Genomic DNA, 19,049 nt, shown 5'->3' on the forward strand with positions numbered 1-19,049 from the left:
CTGGGCACTGGCGCTTCTGCTGCCCCACTCTGGGTGCAGGCTTCCGCTGGTCCTGGCCCTGGGCCCAGCACTGGTCCCACACAGTGACGCGGGCCCCACATTCCTACCCTCCACTCTGGGTACCGGCCCCTGCTGGCCCTGGCCCCGGGCACTGGTTTGGGCCCCATGCTCCTCCCCTCTGTTGCTGCTGTTTATCCCCATCCCCCTGCCCACTCCAGCACCATGTGCCAGCCTGGGCCTGCGCTCCTGCCACACCGCCCTGGGCCCTCATGCCTGCCCCCTCCCACTCACTGCCATCCCTTGCTGCCACCTCTGCCACTGCTTCTCCCCACCTGCCCACCAAAACTCCCTGATCCCACTGAGCACTATAGCGAAACTGGCTGAGCGCTCAGTGGAATCAGGTATCCATTTTAAATGAGCGCTATAGCGAAATAATGCTAACTGAAACCACATTAAGTAGGGGTTGCTTGTATCTACTTTTCTTAGATTTCAGAAAACGCAATTGCTGCAGTTCTGCAACTTACTAAAGAATAGACTTGTTAACATTTGCAGTAAATTCTTAAGTGTGATTTAAAGCAGTATGTTATAGGGTATTACTCTCTTAATGATTCTTCTGTAACAGGTATATACATGGGGCTATAATAATTCTGGACAGGTTGGATCAGGTTCAACAGCTAATCAGCCAATTCCTCGAAGAGTTACCAGCGGCATACAAAATAAGATAATTGTTAATATAGCTTGTGGTCAGATGTGCTCTATGGCTGTGGTGCAAAATGGAGAGGTAAGAATGTTCTCAAACTTTTAAATTTGATTTTTCTGACTGAATTATATTTTATTCAGTATTATTGGCTACAGATTATTGATATTGTTCTCTGTAAACACTAGAACACTTAAAACTGCTGAAGAAAGCAGTAGATATCTAGCTATACTCTAGATATCCTCAAGTAATTGAATCTGTGCTGTTTATGAAAATTTTCCTTAGAAATTTTCCTGCTTGCTCCTGCCTTCCTTCCACATATATAAACACATATACGAAATACTATACTCAAACTGAGTAAAATTAAGTCTTTTAAAACAAATTCATGTTCTGTATGTGGAATTATTCATTAAAGTAAATCAAAGTCCATTTTCAGAAACCCTGGTCCCAAGCCTATGGGTTTTTTTCCCCAGATTTCAATAAAAGGAGACTTCTGAAAAAGTATGTGCGCATGCAGGATTGACTTGGATTTGTAATTCACACTTTTGATTCTTTCCAGTTAGCCTGAAATGCCAAACACTCTCTTTCAGCTGGAGCAAAATTGTTTTTCTTCATCCCTATTTGATTGCCATAAAATAATGTTTTAATATATTGTAAGTGATAAAGCATGTAATTCGTGAATAACATGTAAACGGTATGTTTGCATTAGAACATTTTTTTACAAAAAAGATAACCATCTAATGTTTCCCAAACATTCCCCAGAACTTATTTTTGGATTATAGCTTTTGAATAAGAAGAGAGAAGCTGTATGACAAAATAAAATAGAATCTAAGTTTGCTTGGTGTACTGAATAACAAAACTGTGGGTTATTGGTTCAGCATAGCAGGGCATGCAGACTAGTTGCAGACATTAAAAAAAACGAAAAACTACACTTTACTGAGAGAAGCAGTGCGTTCAGCCTGGCTCTGGAGCATCAGTATAGTTCAGGCATTTAAGTGGGGCTTTTTGACACTTTTATCTAATAGCTGATTCAATCAGCTATTAGATAAAAGTACCAAAAAATCCCCACTAAAGTGCCTGACCTATACAGATATCAGGTGAGCTGGGTCCAACTAATACACTGCCTCTTCTGGGTGTGTGCTGGGCTTGGCATGAAAGTGCACAGAGTTTAAAGTAAAGCAGTGTTCTGGGGTTTTTTTACATCTGCAAGCAGCCGCAGTGTTATTATTTTATTGTCTGCAAGGGGGCTAAGAAGGAAGGTTTCTTTTAAAGTGGCATTGTAGAAAATTGCAAATTTGGAATGCTGAAATAGATTTGTTTCTTTCTTCTGTTTCTTTCTAAAGAAATAAAAAAAAGCCTAAAGCAAGCTAATTCAAATCTTAATCTTTCCTTTTAAGGTCTATGCATGGGGTTACAATGGTAATGGCCAGCTTGGATTGGGAAACACTGGCAATCAGCCAACACCCTGTAGAATAGCAGCTTTGCAAGGCATTCGTGTGCAGCAGGTATGTATGTAGTGTCATTTTATAGAACCTTTTATAGACAAACAAAAAAGTGCATAAAAAATTTAAAGTTTACAGTTAGCACTCAAAGGGACAGGGCTTTAGCTCTTTGGTTAAAGTCCTGTAGATTGAAATGAGAATATAGATCTTAAAATAGATAAAATAATAGACAAAGGGATTAAATTGTGACCCTGCTGAGGTCAATATGACTTTTGCCATTTAATTCAGCAGAGCTAACATTTCAGCCAAGGAAATTTGTAGACTGGAAAATTCATATTTAGTCTTTCTTTGTGTGAAAAGTCAACAAGTATTTTTTCTCCTGATACTTAATGAAAAAATGTTTTTTTACTCTAGCATATTTTTCAGTAAGCCAAGCATAGGTGTGGGGAGGTGCTGAGATCCAGAGCAGGCAACACATGTCCACTAGAACTAGAAAGGGAAAGAGTCCAGCCAACCTATAGGCTTTATAGCAGTGGTAGGCAATTACTTGAGTCCAAGAGCCATGTGGGGAGTTTTGATGAGCTGTTGCAGGCCAGGTTAGCACACCCCATGCCCCCTCCGCCGCAACAACTTGCCAAAACTCCCTATGGGGTGTGAGCAGGTGGGATGTAGTGTTCAGGAGTGGAAGGGGTTGGCAAGGCTGGGATCATGGGACTGGGTCATGTGGCAGTGACAGCTTTAGGCTGGGGGCTGAGGCTACTCCCTACATGCCCCTGCCCTCTGAGGGTGTGTGGAGTGTGTGTGGGGAAGGGTATGGCATGTGCATGTGTGTGGAAAGGGGGCTGCCTCGGCATTAAGGCCCAGGATCCGGCCATGGGTGAGGGGAGAAGTGGGGGTGGAAGGGCATGGGCAGCAGAGCTTGTCTGGGCAGTGCGGTCCATGCTGCCCCCCATGGTGCTCTGCATAGGGCTGAGCCATGCCTGGGATTGCCCACACTATACTCCTGCCGGTGCCTGCAGCCTGACCAGGTGCTGCTCTGCTCCCCTCACCTCCAGTGTCAGATCTTGTCCCTGCCCTGCCACGCTGGGCAGGCAGGTAGCTCCTGCCCCAGTGCGCAGGGCTCTGGCTTCAGCTCCTGGGAAGGTGGCTGGGAGCTGAAGCCAGAGCCCTGTGTGCTAAGGCAGGAGCTCTCTAACTGAAGCTGCTCATCACCTGCGTGGAACAGCGTGGCATGGTGTAGCATGGCAGAAGCGGCTGCGGCTGGCTAGGTGGTGCTGCACCCCCCCGGAGAAGGAGGATATTTTGTAGCAGTGTGATAATATCTTTCTTTGGTTTACCAATGCCCAAGTGTGTTGACCATTTGGCTCCCTGCTCATTCCTATGCAACAGGAAGTAAATCGATGGGAGAAGGTGCTGGAGAGTTCTGTCTGTGGAAGAAAATGCTAGACTTTGGAAAGTAGTCTTTTGAATATTAGATCTCAATTATTATAACTGAGTATACATGTACCCTGAACATTTACTTTTTTTTTGTTTTTACAAAGTGAAACAACTTAATATAAAATAATAGCTTTATAGCCAGTTCCCATTCACATTTAAGGGCCCTTACAAGAGAGAACTTTGTTGGTGGATAGTACTCTTCGGAAGGAGGTCCAGAGAGTAGCTGAGACAAGTATTTCCTGCTCTACTTATCTGTTTGTTAGAAAGCAATGCTGCCAAAATAAATATGGCTTAGGTCTCATTTTTGCAACTAGTTACAAGTGGAGATGGGCTTCTTTTTCAGCAGATTACTTAAGCAAATTGCTTTATGGATGTCAGTTCTCTGATAGAATTCAATGGGACTATTCAGATGCTTAGGTATGTTTAAAGGGGTCTATAGCATAGAGACATCTTACCTACCTTTAAATCAAATAGCTTGGTGACAGTAGCAATCTTGATGTGCCAGTACAGGACTCAGCGGTCATATCCACATGAGATGTTTACTGCAGAGCTGACTAATTAGTTCCTCAGTAAAATGTCACTGTCTACACATGTGACTCTGTTAGTTTGCAGTAGACTAATAAATACCGCTACAGGATAGTCAGGCTAAACACAAGTACAGTAAAATCCCTATTATTCAGCATTCTACTATCTGGAACACTCTACTAACTAGAATTTCCAGGCAGCCAGCTGGACATGGGGAAAGTTCATGTGCAGCTGCTGCCACAACTGCCACCTACCACCCTGCGCTGCCGCCACTGTGTGGATCCACCACCATTCCCCCGTATCCCCCGCATCTGTCCAGAAACCCGTGCTCCTCAGGTAACAGGCATTTTTAGACACCTGGCACTCCCCATTTTCCACTCATACTGGATAACAGGGGTTTTACTCTATTACCCTGCAGCAGCATTGTTTCATACACCTCAGTGCACATGCTGACAGTGAGGCCGGGGCACAAGGGTGCTTCAGTGCAGGGCTAGCCAGCAGGCAGCTCCCATGCTGAAGCACCCTCATGTTCTAGCTAGCCCTCCTGCAGCACATGGAGCCCAGTTGGAGCAGCCCTGGGCTGGCAGGCCTACCTCCTGGGTTCCCTGCCAGTCCAGGTTGCTCCGACTGGGCTCCATATGTTATGCACAAATAAACTCTGGGGCAGTATGCTCTGGAGTTTATTCATGCACATTAATTGAATTTGTAGATGTGCCCAGCATATGCTAATTTACCCTGCTCTTCAGGGTATGCTAATCTGCATTGAACTTCCATGCTTCTGTGGCAAGGCTTCTAGTAGTGCCCAAAATGGCTCATTTAAAGGTAGGTGGGGTATTCTACACTGCAGTCTGTACTCTAGATATACCCTAAAGGCCAAATTCAAATAGTAGGTGGGATATGCTACACTGCAGTCTATACTCTAGATATACCCTAAAGGCCAAATTCAGGTACTCTCATTAAATGCTGTATTGGTTTCTTCACCTAGTTTTTTAAATGTCTACTCCAGGGACCTGAGGAAGGGTATTGGGTACCTGAAAGCTTATCTAGCTAACTCTATCCCATCTATGCAGTTGATACATTAAAAGATATCACCCACAAAAATCCTTGCCTCAGAAGGGAAATTCTAGAGACTTGGAAGGGCACTTGGGAATCCCCTGGAGACAATTGAGAGACTTTGGAAAAGCCTAAGAGCAATTCAGATTTAGGCACCCAGACACTCTCTCTAGGGAAATGGGAGTGTTAAGGAGACCCTCCTAAAGGCAGATAGTGGGAGCCACTAAAGTATAGGGATATATCTGAATTCCTTCCTTTTGCAAGAGCTTAGGTGCCAGGCTCAGGCTATCCATTAGGTGTCTCTGTTCACTTGCAGTTTACCAGTTCTAGATACATATTTGAATGTAGCTACATGCAGGGTTTCTGAAGATAGGTGATTCTTTTCCCTCCTGTACTGGAGAGATAAGAATATAAGAGTCATGTGGCTGGAATGAGAACAAACAAGAGATGGTTTGCTCTTGTAACCTACTGATTAAGGCCATGTGTAGACAAAACGAGAGGCATGTGTGCATAGCACTTTAAAGTGGGCTAAATGCTTTTGCACCACTTTAATGGTGTCGGCGTTTGCACGCATCAGTGGCATATTGTGCATTAGTTCCAGACTCTGTAGGAAATTCAGTGGCGTAATTCACCTCAAGTGACTCAGAGTGCAGCAAGCTAAAACTCCTCTAAGGAGTTTTAGCTTACTGCCCCTACAGCCACAGAGAGAAGCACTGGGCTCCATGCAGCTCCACAGCTCTGGAGGCAGTCTGACAGCAGCCCAGGAAAGCAGGCTCCTCCCAAAAAAAGTGGGAAGCCCCCGCCTATTTCCCCCCTGGAGCCTGCCTGCCTGCATGAGCTGCACAGGGGCCCAGGGCTTCCCTCCACAGCTGTGATGCCCCCCCCAGGACCACCTGAGCCAGGTGGGTGCCTCGTGGGGGGGTGCTGTCGGTGCTACAGAGGGAAGCACCAACCAGCTTCTGCAGCCCAGGGACCACTCTGCCCGCCGGCAGCTCACCCTCCCTTCCCCAGTGGAGAGGCTGGTAAGTCAGTTGGGGAGTGTGCACAACACGAGGGGGGGGGCATTAATCAGCCCTAAATTGAAGCAGTGTTTTTTAAAACCCACCGCTTCAATTGAGGTCCCCTGTTTCGTCTACACACGCCCTAAGGGGACAAACCTTGGGAGGTAGGAGTCCTGAATTCAAGACTCTGGCTAGGGTTATTTCTGTCTTTCAGCTCATGACTGTTGTGTAAAATGCACAAACATTGCTGGGAGCAGGGGCCAGAACCCATCACTCTGGCCTCCCAGAGGGCAAGCCTAACTACTTTGCTACAGAGACAGACTCCATTTTCATTTTTCTCCTTTTGGTTCCATGACTCTGACATTCTCGTTTGCCCAATAGCCTATTCTATAGCCTAATGGTTAGGACCTTTTCCTGGAAAGGTGAGGATGGGAATTCAAATTTCCTCTGGGTTAGGGAGCCTAAAAACCAGGTCTTCTGCTTCCTGGGTAAGTGTTTGAACCACTAGGTTTTAGGGCAAATGGTCACCACTGCCAGTCTGATTTTTTGGGTGGTATGGTTTTCCCCCACTAACCTGCATGTCCCTCTGTGGGGAGCTTGGCCCTGTCCCAGGCTGATTGAAATTTGCCTGAGAGCTTAAGGGTGACTTAGTTGCTGAAATACATTCTCTGGATCAGTGGTTCTCAACCTTTTTTGTACCAGGACCCATTTATTAACATCAATGGCCAGTCCCAACCCAGTAAATAGTTTAAATAGAAAACAGCTCCCTGGCCCTGCTTGTGCCCCTCACTTCCAACCCACAGCTTCCCATCCCTCCATCCCTGTTGGTGCCCCTCACTCCTCACCTCCAGCCCTCCATTATGTGGGGCAAGGGGTAGGGGGGCATGTGCCCCCCCTGATTTTTGCACCCACAGCAGGCATGGGGCTGCAGCCTGGCTAGACTGGCATGGGCAGAAGCCACCTCTGTGGCACAGTGGGCAGGAGCTGACACAGAAGGGCGAAGCAGGGCAGTAAGACTCGTTGCTGCTGCTGCCAGGACCCCTGCGCCATCCATGCTGCCAGGTAGGGCTGTGCAAAATGGCTGTGTTTCAGTTCTGTTTTGAATTCGGACATTTTGGAGGACTGGTTCATTTCGGTGTTTTGGATCACTGTCATGTTTCATTTTGGCCGAATCTCCTCCAAATCTGTTTTGAACAGGCTTGAAGGGAAGCTTTGCACAGCCCTGCCTGGCTGGGCGGGGCTTGGGGCCACAGGGCCCCAGCAGGGAGCAGGATGGGGCCATGGGTGGCTCACCCAGGGGAGAGCGGTTGCCCTCCATGCAGGCAAGGAGGCTCCCACGCAGATCTCTGATCCCCGTCACACCAGGTCGCAGGGCAGGGAAGCACTGCAGAGCAGCGAGCAAGCCTGCTGGTCCCTGCTGTACAACTCAGCTCCGTAGGGAGCAGAGATCTGCGCTGGTGTCTCCTCGCCACCACTGCCCATCCCATGCTGCCCCAGCAATGTGGGGCTGCGCAGGGTGGGAGCGGCGGCAAGGAGACCCCAGTGCAGATCTCTGCTCCCTGTGGAGCCAGGCCATGCAGCAGGGATTCCCCAGCTCCCAGTTTGATTTCCCCCAGCTCTCTGATCATTCCCTCAGCTCTTCCTGGGTGGTGTTGGCCCCTGGATCTGCGCACCGGGTTTCAGCAGGCTGCCACTGCAGACTGGGGCCAGCAGCAGCACTGCAGTCTTACTGGCGCTCAGCATGGGCTGCGCCAAACAGCTGCTGCTGGCCCTAGCCTGCAGTGGCAGCCTGCTGAAACCCCTCATGCTGATTTGGGGCCCTGCACCCCCCGGGAATAGCTAGGGGAGTGATCGGAGAGCTGAGGGAAGCAATCAGAGAGCTGGGGAATCAAACAGGGAGCTAGATGTTAATATCAGAGCAGTCCTTCCCCACCTCCCCCCACTTTCCCTCCCTCTTCTTAGTTTGTTTCCCTGTAAACCTAGCTCCAAAACTCCAAAATTCTCCAAAATATTTCCAGAGCATTTCAGGGCCTTCCATTTTGATTTGGATTCAGTGTTTCAGGTGCCGAAAAGACTTGAAACACCTCCGAAACAAAGCAGCTGCCATAATTTCGCACAGCCCTACTGCCAGGAGCTTGAGGAGTAATGGCGGTGGGGGCCATGCTACCTTCACCTCCACCTTCTGGCGGTTGCTCATGTACTGGGCCATAGTTCTACCCACCACCATGGCTCATCTGCTGCTGCTGCCACCACTCCCCTCAGGTTGTCTATGCTGCCTGCCACGCCACTTCCCCTCTGAGGTAGAGCTGGAACTCTGCCAATATGCAAGGGGAAACCCACTGTTTCCCATGTTTTTCTCCTTTTAAAGGAGAAAAATGTGTTTTTTCTCCTTTAACAGAGAAAATCCACATTTTTCTGTGGCAAACAGAAAACCCAAATCCCTGTTTATTAGCATGCACAGTGTTAACGTGTGGCAAAGCACAAGCAGTATCTATTTTTTTCAAAAATGTATGTAAAATCTGATCCATTTTTTAAAGTTTGTTTGCAACCCTTTCTTGTGACCCGCTTTTGGGTTGTGACCCATGGGTTGAGAAACACTATTCTAGATCACATTGGTATGGGTGTGTGTCTAGGGACCTTTGTAGTGCTGAATGGAGGTGCCTAGTTTTTTTAGGCCTGTATACACTTTTGAAGGTTTTGGTTCAAGACCAATTTGTCAGACTCTTATTGAAGTTAAGTATCTGACTCCTTCATATGTCCCATCTAAGGGCATGTCTTCACGTTCATTAAAGGGCTTTAGATAATGTGCATTAAATCTAGTACCTTTAGGCACTTTTACACATGCTCCAGGGGTGGGAGGAGCTGTGCTTTAATTAAGAGCCCCCAGCATCCGGGGGCTTAAAAATAGCAGCGGGGCACTTAAACTAAAGCTTGTTTGACAAGCTCTAGTTCAAGTGTCCCCGCCACCATTTTTAAGTGCAAGATCACTGATACATGAGACGTAGGAGGCTGCTGGAGTGTGGCAGTTGCCATGCTCGTGTATAGGCACCTTCTATTGTAAGGTACTAGAAAAAGACTCATCAACTTATTTTAATCTTCATTAACTAAAGAGCATGATTTTTGTGATGCTTTAATGCACATTACAGTAGGCTAATGCACATTAAAGTGCATGTGTAGATGTGCCTGTAGAGTCCAGTGAGTTTGAATCGGGGCCAAGGGACCATTAATTCTGTAGGTTAATGGGGGTGCTTACAGCAGTTAGCACTAGCCTTGGTGGCTGTTGCTTATTAAATAAGGTTGATAGTATCATGACATTAAAAAAACCCAATGTATTTGTTGTAAAATATATAAAGATTTCCTATCTTGTTCCAGGTGCTTCTAAGGTCTCCTTATTTCAATTCAGTGTGCCTTTTTATTTCTGCTCTTGCCTATAATTTTGGGGTTTTTTCCTAAATTCTGGATTAACTTTGGCTGTGTTCTTAAAAGTATATTTAGCTTTCATATATATATAACCAAATCCAGCCCTCACCCCCCAGCTTCCTTGTGTTTGCTGAGTCATTCATCTACTTTTTCCCCTTAGTAATGTGATCTGTGTTTGTTATTTTTGGAAGTTTTATTTGGTGGGTTTAATCTTCTTGAGTATAGAACCAATACTAGGAAAACAATGTATTTGTTTGAATTTTCTTTGCTGGTCTCTCATATGAATTTTGTGTGACAATTGTTGTAGGTTGCCTGTGGCTATGCACATACATTAGTGCTAACAGATGAAGGACGTATTTATGCTTGGGGAGCCAATTCATATGGCCAGTTAGGAATTGGCAATAAAAATAACCAGTCTTACCCTGCACCAATTATTGTGGATAAAGACAGGTAATATTTACACTCTAATTATCAGGCGTCAGTTCACATAATCGTATAAATGTTGTGCAAAATTGCAATATTTTTATTTCTTTGGGGGGGTAAGAAATTGCCTGTAGTTGCTGTCTACAGTTCTTTTACAGAATCTGAAGAGATTCAAACTGGCTGATGTTTATATTCATAAATTAAAATTTGACTTTTTGACAGTGGCCAAATCACCAGCCATAGTAATTAGGTGTAAAAAGGAGACTGAATGTTTTAAGGCTGGTCACGTTTCTTCTGGCCTTTTTTTCTCTGTTTGTCTAAATCCTGCATTTCACACTATAATTTTTTGGTTTTTAATTGCCTTCTATCAATAGTGCTGCATGGTTGCTTCACTATACGAATCCATAAGAAACAAAGGTTCTAGTATTTTGTGCTACCTTACCATTAAAATTGGTAAAAAAAAAAAGAAAAGGAAAAATTGGAAAGCTGAAAAAAAATGAAAAATTCAGAATTTGCTTAATAGTGTTTACATTAACTACTGCTTACAAGTTGTGTATATATAGATACACGTGTGCACACAGTTTAATATATAGTTTTGTATATAGGGATGTACAGGGAAGGTAGAGAAAGAAAAATTTACTTCTGCTGCAAATCTTACCATATTTTATTACATACCACACACCCCCATATATAATACATTCCTGGTTTTTCAGAAATGGCCTGAAGAAAAACAAAATCTTCCTTGTATAAACTGAGTAGCAGCAGCTAGTCAGTGAAGCCTGCTCCCAACTCCACTACCAGCCCTGCATGTTGGATGGGGACTGTGGACCAACCCAGTACACAGGGTCCAGGACTGTGCACCAGGTCTGACCCAGCATGCTAGATCCAGGGCCACAGACTGAGTCCAACCCATGGCACCAGGTCTGGGGCCACACTGGGTCTGACCCTGCGTGCCTAGTCTGGGACTCTACACTGGGTCTAGAGCCACATTCCAGGTCCAACTCAGTATGCTGAGTCTGGCCACAGACTAGCCCCACACACCAGTTCAATCCAGTGAATGGGGCCATGTCACTTAGCCAAGGGGCTCCCACAGGTCTGGAAGCTTGGTGCCAGAGGAGCAGTGTTAGTGTTAATTGCCATGGCTCCTAGAGCTGCAGCAGCTAACACCGACACTGCTTCTCCACCATGAGACCCATGGGGGTCCAATTTCCAGACTCATGAAGATCTATTTTTTTCATATACAATGCATGCTGGCTCCCATTTTCGCCAGCTGGTTTTGGGGAGAAAGATGCAGGTTATATGTGAGAAAATATCGTAGCTTTTGCAAATTTCTGTATTCTTGATAAGCAGTAATACAAAAATGTTTCTGAATTACACAGTACAATCTGTGTCTGTGGGTGCGTTTACACAAGATGCTACATTACCATAGCTTATCACTACAAACCATGATGCCGATGCTGTGTTGCCATAGCTTGTCACTACGGCAGCATAACATCTCAAAATAATTATGTGATGCCAGGACTGCGCAGGACCAGTGGGTACTGCCCAGCCAGGGGCACGTGTAGACACACCCTGTAAAGATTAATTTTGTTTCTGAATACCATCTATTGGAGTGTTGTTGAATGTACTGTTCTGGTTTTTTTCACTCTGAAAAAAAGTCTATAGTTTATTGCATGGTGTATTTTCTCTTACTTTTCTTTATTTTTATTGCTTAACCATTGTTTGTTTGGCCACTTTTTGCTTAAAACAACACTTTTTTTTCAAACGTTTCTATTATAGTCCAAATATGTCAACGTGTTTTAATAAAAATATTGATCCTTATATATTGCCTTCTCTAGTTGTTTACCAAAATCCATGTTCTCTTATGTCAATGAGAATATTAATTCATTGAAAGGCTATGAGATTTGGTTCTAAATATGTGCATAAAGCTTCATTGAGTAAACAAGCCACCAAACAGCAACTTCAGATTGCAGAACAGTGATTTGTATAATGTTCCATACCAAGAGGGTTTTGAAGTCTTAAATCAAACATTAGGGTAAGTGAAACGTATATTATTACTAGGGCTGACAAACGGTTAAAAAAATTAATTGCAATTAATTGTAAGTTTAAAAAAAATAGTCACAATTAATCACAATTTTAATTGCACAGTTAAACAATAGTTAGTGCCCCCCCCCCCTTGCCCAACAGCCCAGAGCCCTGTGGCCTACAGCTCCTTCCCACCACCACCAATAGGGCACAGCCCCAGCCCGGCCCTTGGCTTGCCCCGTGCCCACTCCAAACTCGCTCCAGCTGGAGCAAACCAGCTGGACCCAGTGTGAACAGCTCCACCCCCAGCCTGCCCCACGTCTTCTCCAGACTCACCTTCCTATGCTGAGCAGTGGCAGCAGCAGGGCAGAAGCTGCTGCTCAGCATGGAGGAAAAGCGGCTCAGCCCCCTCACCACTGCTGGGCTCTTCCTGCTGCTGCTTCCTGGAGCCCATGCCCAGGCTGCCTTGCGGCTCCTCTGCACTGCCACTGCTGCTCTACTGGGTGGCACAGAGATGGCGATGATGGCAGTAGAGAGGAGACACAGGGCAGCCCTGGTGCAGACTCAGGATGGCTGCAGCAAGAAGGGCCCAGCAGCAGTGAGGGGGAGGGGCCACTTTTCCTCTGTGCTGAGTAGCAGCTTCTGCCCAGGTGGTGCTGTTGCTGCTGCTCGGCATGGGCGGGTGAGTCTGGGGCAGGTGTGGGGCCGGCTGGTCCACTCCACTGGTTAAAATGATGTGTGAGATTAATGCAATTAAAAAATTAGTGCATTAATTTGTTTTTGCCTTAATCACTTAAGTTAACTGTGATTAACTGACAGCCCTAATTATTACAAATAAAATTAGTTTAGATGTCTGTTTTTTAACTCATGCTTTCCTTGGTTCTTGTTCCTTCCTTTGGAAAGTATTCTAATAAGTCACTCAAAGAGGTAATAAGTATCTATACATGTATATTTATCAAATCCAATAGTAAAAGTATAAGCAGTGTTGTAATGGTTGCATTCTTGAGGTGGCTCTTATCAAAGTGTGAAATATTCTTGAATAAATCAGAATTACTGTCTTCAAAGTGAATATGTGGATGCCAAATAGATACAAATAATGAACAACCTTATATTTAATTGCCTTTCTTGTTTTGCAGACATTTCCCCATTTAGGTATAAGAAAATATTCCAACACCTTGAAATGCATGCATACCTACAAATGCATTGTATGCCAAAGATAGATTTGAGGTCTGAAGTTTTTTCCTGTGCTTTGTCCTTATAATAGTGGGGTTTTTTGTCTGCTTGTTAATTTAGAGTTGTAGAGATTGCAGCCTGCCACTCTGCTCACACTTCTGCTGCTAAAACCCAGAGTGGCCAGGTATACATGTGGGGGCAGTGCCGTGGCCAGTCTGTGATTCTTCCACACCTCACCCACTTTGCCTGTACAGATGATGTGTTTGCTTGTTTTGCTACTCCTGCAGTGACTTGGCGCCTTCTATCAGTAGGTGAGCTTAATTTTTTTTGTCACATCTTAATCTTTTCTATCAAAAAAAGAACTGTATATGTAAGGAAACTGTAGTCTATTTTAAATCATCTATGTTGTATAAATTTTAATAGTAATACGGCACTGTGAAAATATTAACATTTTCTGGCAGAGTGTGAGTGCTAAAATAAGTAGCCTGTTCTATTGTATAGGTATAACATTTTTCTATGAAAGTAACCTTTGCAGTGGTTTGGGGAGATTGTATGAGTAGTCTGTTTTGGATGTCCCTATCCATAACTTTATCTCCATAACTACTGAAAGTTACTGCTTGATAATGGAGAGTAGTAGTATAGTCACTTGTACTTTAGAACTGGGGAAACTTTCTTTTTCTTCTGTGACTGGCATGGGAGAACCAGCAAGGAGAGAGAATATTTTCAGAAGCACTTGCATGATTTGCAGGTTGGACCAGATGATGTTCGAGATTCGTTTGAACCCTATGATTCTGTGGTTCAGAAATGACCTATACACTGAGAAGCCTAAGTCTCATTGCAAATGAACCTGGACTCCTAAATTATTCATGTGCTATTGAAATTTTTACTCGGGAAGACTAATTCCTGGGTGTCATTTACTTAGTTAATAATAGCTGCTCCTTGGATCTCGACTAGAATCTGTCGTGGGAGCACATAACATCAATACTGTACCTAACTGAGATTTCACTTTCTGCAGCTGAGGTCCACATCAGTGGCTAATAAAGTTACTAACCTGTATGGATTAAACAAGGAGGATGAGACTGCTGACTCAGGTCTGCCTATGGAAAATTATTTGGAAACTTGAGCTCGTATAGATCGTTACAGCTCATTAATTTAATGATTTGAGCTGTACTGAACACATTACAATTTTATTCCATTTTACTCTACTAGGTTAGTACTAGCTTCTTAATATGATGTGTCCTAGAGCCTGATTATCTTCTGGATTGCCCCTCTTTCTTGTGTAACTTCCTAATGTTGGAAGTAGAATACTTTTTCATTAGTCCTTAAATCTAGGCTTGAAGGAACTGGAGGATTAAACAAAGAGTCATCAATTCTGGAATTTGTTCCAGCAGAACCAGAGTGTATATTATAGATCATAATATAAAAGTCCAATCCATTTATTTAGAATATGGTCTAAGAACATCTTTTGTAAAGTTGCGTTCTATTTGTAGGACTGGGTTAAGAAAGTTTGCTATGGTCTCTGTGAGGCCTTTTTGGAAACTGAATTTATTCTCTGGGTTTAGCTTAGATACTATTAAGTTTATTAGTATTGGCTAATGTTAGTTTAGATTTAATTTTAATTATGTTAATATACCAAAAGTTTCAGGCAATGGGTACAGCTTATTAATATGCACACAGGTACATCAGTTACATTTTACATAAAATATCTCTCTGCCACCGTAAGGTTTGTGAAGAGCACTGGAGAGATAACTAGTGGCTACATGATTAGTATAGGTAGGTTTGCTAGGATTTTAAAACTTATTTATAAAACTCAATGGGGTGTTGATTCCTCTGTGAATACCAAATACACATTTATGTTACAGGAAGTATTTAAACTAAAAACTATTTTTTTCTGACCAGATTAAAATTTTCCTCCACTTAGTAGGCTTAATTAAAGTTATCTGGGACTCCCTCTGGCCCATAGGCTCTGTATTTAATATCTTTGCTTAAACTTGCTTAGTTCTGTCAATAGGCAGACTGAATATGGCACTCTTTCAAAAGATACTGTTATTTAAATGTGAAGGCTATTCAGTGAAGATTGCCTTTCAGTCTTTCATTTCATTAAGATGAAAGCAAATAATAATAATATTTTTAGACATACAAGACTGCAATGTGGAAAACTCCTCCCATTTGGATGAGCTGAAAAGCAGGAAGGATTTTTTTGCTAAAATAGGTTAACATTTTTAAAAATTTTGTGTAGTTTAAAATATGTGCTGCGCAATATACAGCATCTCATATTTTTCAATAGGGTCTCTTATTGTTGATCTGCTGTTGAGTTCAGTGGTAGAATGCTTGTTTGCTACACGGGAGATCCAGGTTTGATTCCTGAACACACATTGAAGCACCGAACATCCAGAGTATGTCCGGTCTTTGGATACTGCCTCAATAGTCCAGAGTGGGGATGGGAGGTCTGGGCAGCTTCCTCTCTTCCATACTTCTGCCTAGGCATATGCGTCAAAGGTCCTGGTGCCTTCTCATGCATACACCATGATCCAGAAGGATCAGTGGTTGCCTACTACTACTTATCATTGTGTCTACTTTTAGCACTAGCTAGTACATAGTCTTGTGTTTCAAGGTTTATATAAGTAATATTGCTTGAATAGGTTGTCCTCCACATATCTAGAAATTTCCTTTTCTTGCCATTGATGGTTGATCTTCGGATAAGAAAAGTTCTAGTGTTGTAATCATGAGGTGTGACTAAATTTTCCTTCCTTTTCCAAACCCGTGGGATTGGAAATTTTAGGAGTGGAACATCCTGCATTATCAAGGGGCCTTTTTATAAGGAAAGCTTTGAATTTTTAGCCCATTTCCTTTATAGTGAGACAGCATTGGCACTTTTTATGTGGGTTCTTTCAATAATGGAAGATAGGTTCTTGATTTGTATCCAATGGTCTCCAGTTCATTTGAGTATACTGGCATATTTAAATTGCTATAGCTACTTTTTACTGACAGTTGCTATTCATTCATCATCTGTGCAACTGCCAATTTTAGTTTTTACTTCAGAAAATATTTATCTTTGGTTCTCTTGACCCCAGTGATCATGCATCTTCAGTATGGCAGTTCAGAACTTTCTTCTACTTGAGGCCTGGATTCTCTTCTTTAGCATCTACTCTTAAGCCTGCACTAGCAGTATCATGAGTATCGATCCTTTCATATCATTTGGAAGTGAGTCTGGATTGAAAGGAAGTAGTTAATGTTTCGTCCAAAGGACTCCAGTGCGTGGGTTATAATTACCTTGGCTTAGACATTTGTATCAGCTAAGTTTATTCTGTTCCTTTCTCCTGACAGTGTCTTTTAAGGACATTAAGTTAATCCAGTCACAGTCTCAAACTCTGGACAAATGCTTGGATCATTAAGTCTATATTCTTCATGGTACTAAAGCACTTAAATGATGATGCTTTGGAATGTGACAACCTTTCATACTTCATTTCTGCCTGAGGAGTTCAAGTGAACTTCCTGTATGAATAAATAGATGGATCATCAGCTAGTTGTAAGAAGATTCAGGTGCCCAGCAATCTTCTAAGTAAATTGCCTTCTCTCTCACCGGTATCTGTTCTGCCTTCAGAATAGGAGGTGTTTGATATGTGGAGCAGATGTGAGAGTTGGTTCAATGTGCTACCACTGCCATGTGGACTCTTCTCCCTTTCAGGATCAGAGTTGAATTAGGTAATACTCTACATAGGCAACAGGGAAAAAGGTGGTGTAAGACAACTGAACTTCATGGAGTCCTGTAACTTGGGACTGTCTCCCATTGATCCCCATCATTAATTTGTCAGGCTCATGAATTTAGTTTTGACAGAGGCTGGGTCAAAGGAAAGTGTTCCCTGCTCCCCTTTATAAATTAGTCATTGCTGGTGAGTCTGTACCTTGTGTATTTTGTCTCTTTCCCTCCTTCACCCCTGGACTAGCAGGGGATATATTTGTAAGAGCAGGTTGGTATGTCATTCTATATACATGCTGCACTAGGGGCCTTTGGCATAACTGGTCTGTATACTGGTTGCCCTCCCTTCACATAATCGTGGCTCTTTTGGAATTGCAGGACTGGGGGGAGTGTTGCTCTGTCAGGGACACAGGCAAGGGAATGGAAGAAAATAAGGAATGTGTCATCCTAACGTAAGATATGGCAAGCTGTTTGCTACGGAGAAGAGGATGCGGGCCTCTATTTGTCTTGTGAACTTGGGGACAACAATAATAAAATCTCTGAAGCATCTGAGCAGTCCCAGACTCTTAGCAGAAGTTTTTTGAAGCCTGTACAAAACTGAAGCCTGCCTTTTTATAGTTCAGTTGAATGCTGAGACTTCTAGACTTTTAAGTTCCTGAGTTTTGTATTTAGAGTAGAGTGTTTTGATACATTACTTTTACTCGTGGTTTGACATCTGCCTTGTTGTTTTCAAAGTTCTTGACAGTAGCAGCTTATTAGGAAGTCTGTGTCTCCCATACCTGAATGAATACCTACTGAAAGTTCTCTCTGGTACTATGGAGCGTACTGAAGCATTCTAATGGATGAAATCTAACACAAATTGTACCCAGAAAGTGATCATATCATGTGCTTTTCTCTGAGAGTAGGGAGATAATCTTCTCTTCTTCAGCCTAATGACCAAATAAAAGGTGATTGCCCGTATCAGTTTCCTAGAACTTAGAATGGTGCTACCAAACACTGAGTGCTCATCCAGCCCAGTATTACTGCAGTAACAGTTTATACCAACCAGCAGGAAGACATTGCATATCAGATTCTGATTAGGAATGTAGTAGTTCTGCTGAACTGAACAGAAACTCACCTTCTAATGGCAGAGACTTACCATGGTGTCTTGGTTCATAAGCTTAGTCTGCAGTTCGTCAAAATAGGAAATGGTCTTTGAACTCCAAAATCCTTTTGCTCAGCATAAGAACAACTGCAAGGCCTGTGCAGATTTCCTCAGGATCAGAGAAGAGACATTCCAAATCTTGCACCAAATTTGGACCCTTTTAAGTATGAACAATTTAATATTTTCTCCTTTGGTTGGGCAAAAAACCTAATGAATGCCTTTTTCCCACCTTTCTACAGGACCCTAGAAATATAGGGAAAGTGAAGATAGAAGAACAGTTGTCCTGAGCCTGTCCCAATTCCTTTTTCCCAAGAAAGATCAGGCAGTCAGTTATCTTACAGTGGATATGAATTTTTAACCAAGAAGGCTTACATCTCTGAAGGTAAGCCCAGTTCTTCAAGCTTGTTCCTCCTGAGGCATTGTAATCTCTTTGGCAGAAAGGAAATCTGTTTCTCTGGAGGAACTGTGTTCAGGTTACAGCTTGGCACTTTGATGCACCCCTTCAAATGACATATGCGTGTTGCTGTTGAGGTTCTTGCCAATGCAGTATTTGATTGTAGAGTGCCATAGTTTGGGAGGTCCATTATGTAACTTTTCCTTGATATTGGGTAATGCTAGACACAAACTATTTTTCAGATTGTTGGAAACCACTGAACAGAGTAAAAGAAAAACAACCTTTCAATTGCCTTTCTTCAAAGGTCTGAAGCAATCTAGAGTCCCATCCAGGTAATTCTTCTGTATAACTGTGTTTTCATAGTTCATAGGTTAAAGTTTATTTTCTAGATAAGGTAAGAGAGAAAATTTGCTTTATAGAATATAAAGTGCCAAAATCTTCTTGCAGCCAATATATAGGCATTGCAAATTTGTGAGCAAAAGTGAAGGAGCAATCCAGTTTCCAGGTTTTTGGAACCCCAGGCTTTAAAGGAAAGAACAGTATTTCTGTTCCTCTTCAAGTTGGGGTAAGGAGAGAGAGAGAGACAATTTTAAATCCAACTGATTTCTACTTTGT

At 43.3% G+C, this 19,049-nt stretch overlaps 1 protein-coding gene across 2 annotated transcripts in view; it reads left to right on the forward strand.

Annotated features, from left to right (window-relative positions):
* The window catches only part of RCBTB2 (RCC1 and BTB domain containing protein 2), a 72,186-nt gene that overhangs the window by 23,851 nt on the left and 29,286 nt on the right, over positions 1–19,049 (forward strand). For both annotated transcript variants that reach the window (XR_002098993.1, XM_019525067.1), the window contains exons 5-8: positions 623–781; positions 2,095–2,202; positions 9,883–10,025; positions 13,317–13,507. Coding sequence is in view for 1 of the 2 variants with exons in the window: in XM_019525067.1 (XP_019380612.1) it covers positions 623–781; positions 2,095–2,202; positions 9,883–10,025; positions 13,317–13,507 (601 nt within the window). In the remaining variant the exon portion in view is untranslated. The remainder of the gene's footprint in view (positions 1–622; positions 782–2,094; positions 2,203–9,882; positions 10,026–13,316; positions 13,508–19,049) is intronic.

This window comes from Gavialis gangeticus, unplaced genomic scaffold (assembly GCF_001723915.1).
Source record: "Gavialis gangeticus isolate Ggan-Ray unplaced genomic scaffold, GavGan_comp1, whole genome shotgun sequence".
NCBI lineage: Eukaryota > Metazoa > Chordata > Crocodylia > Gavialidae > Gavialis > Gavialis gangeticus.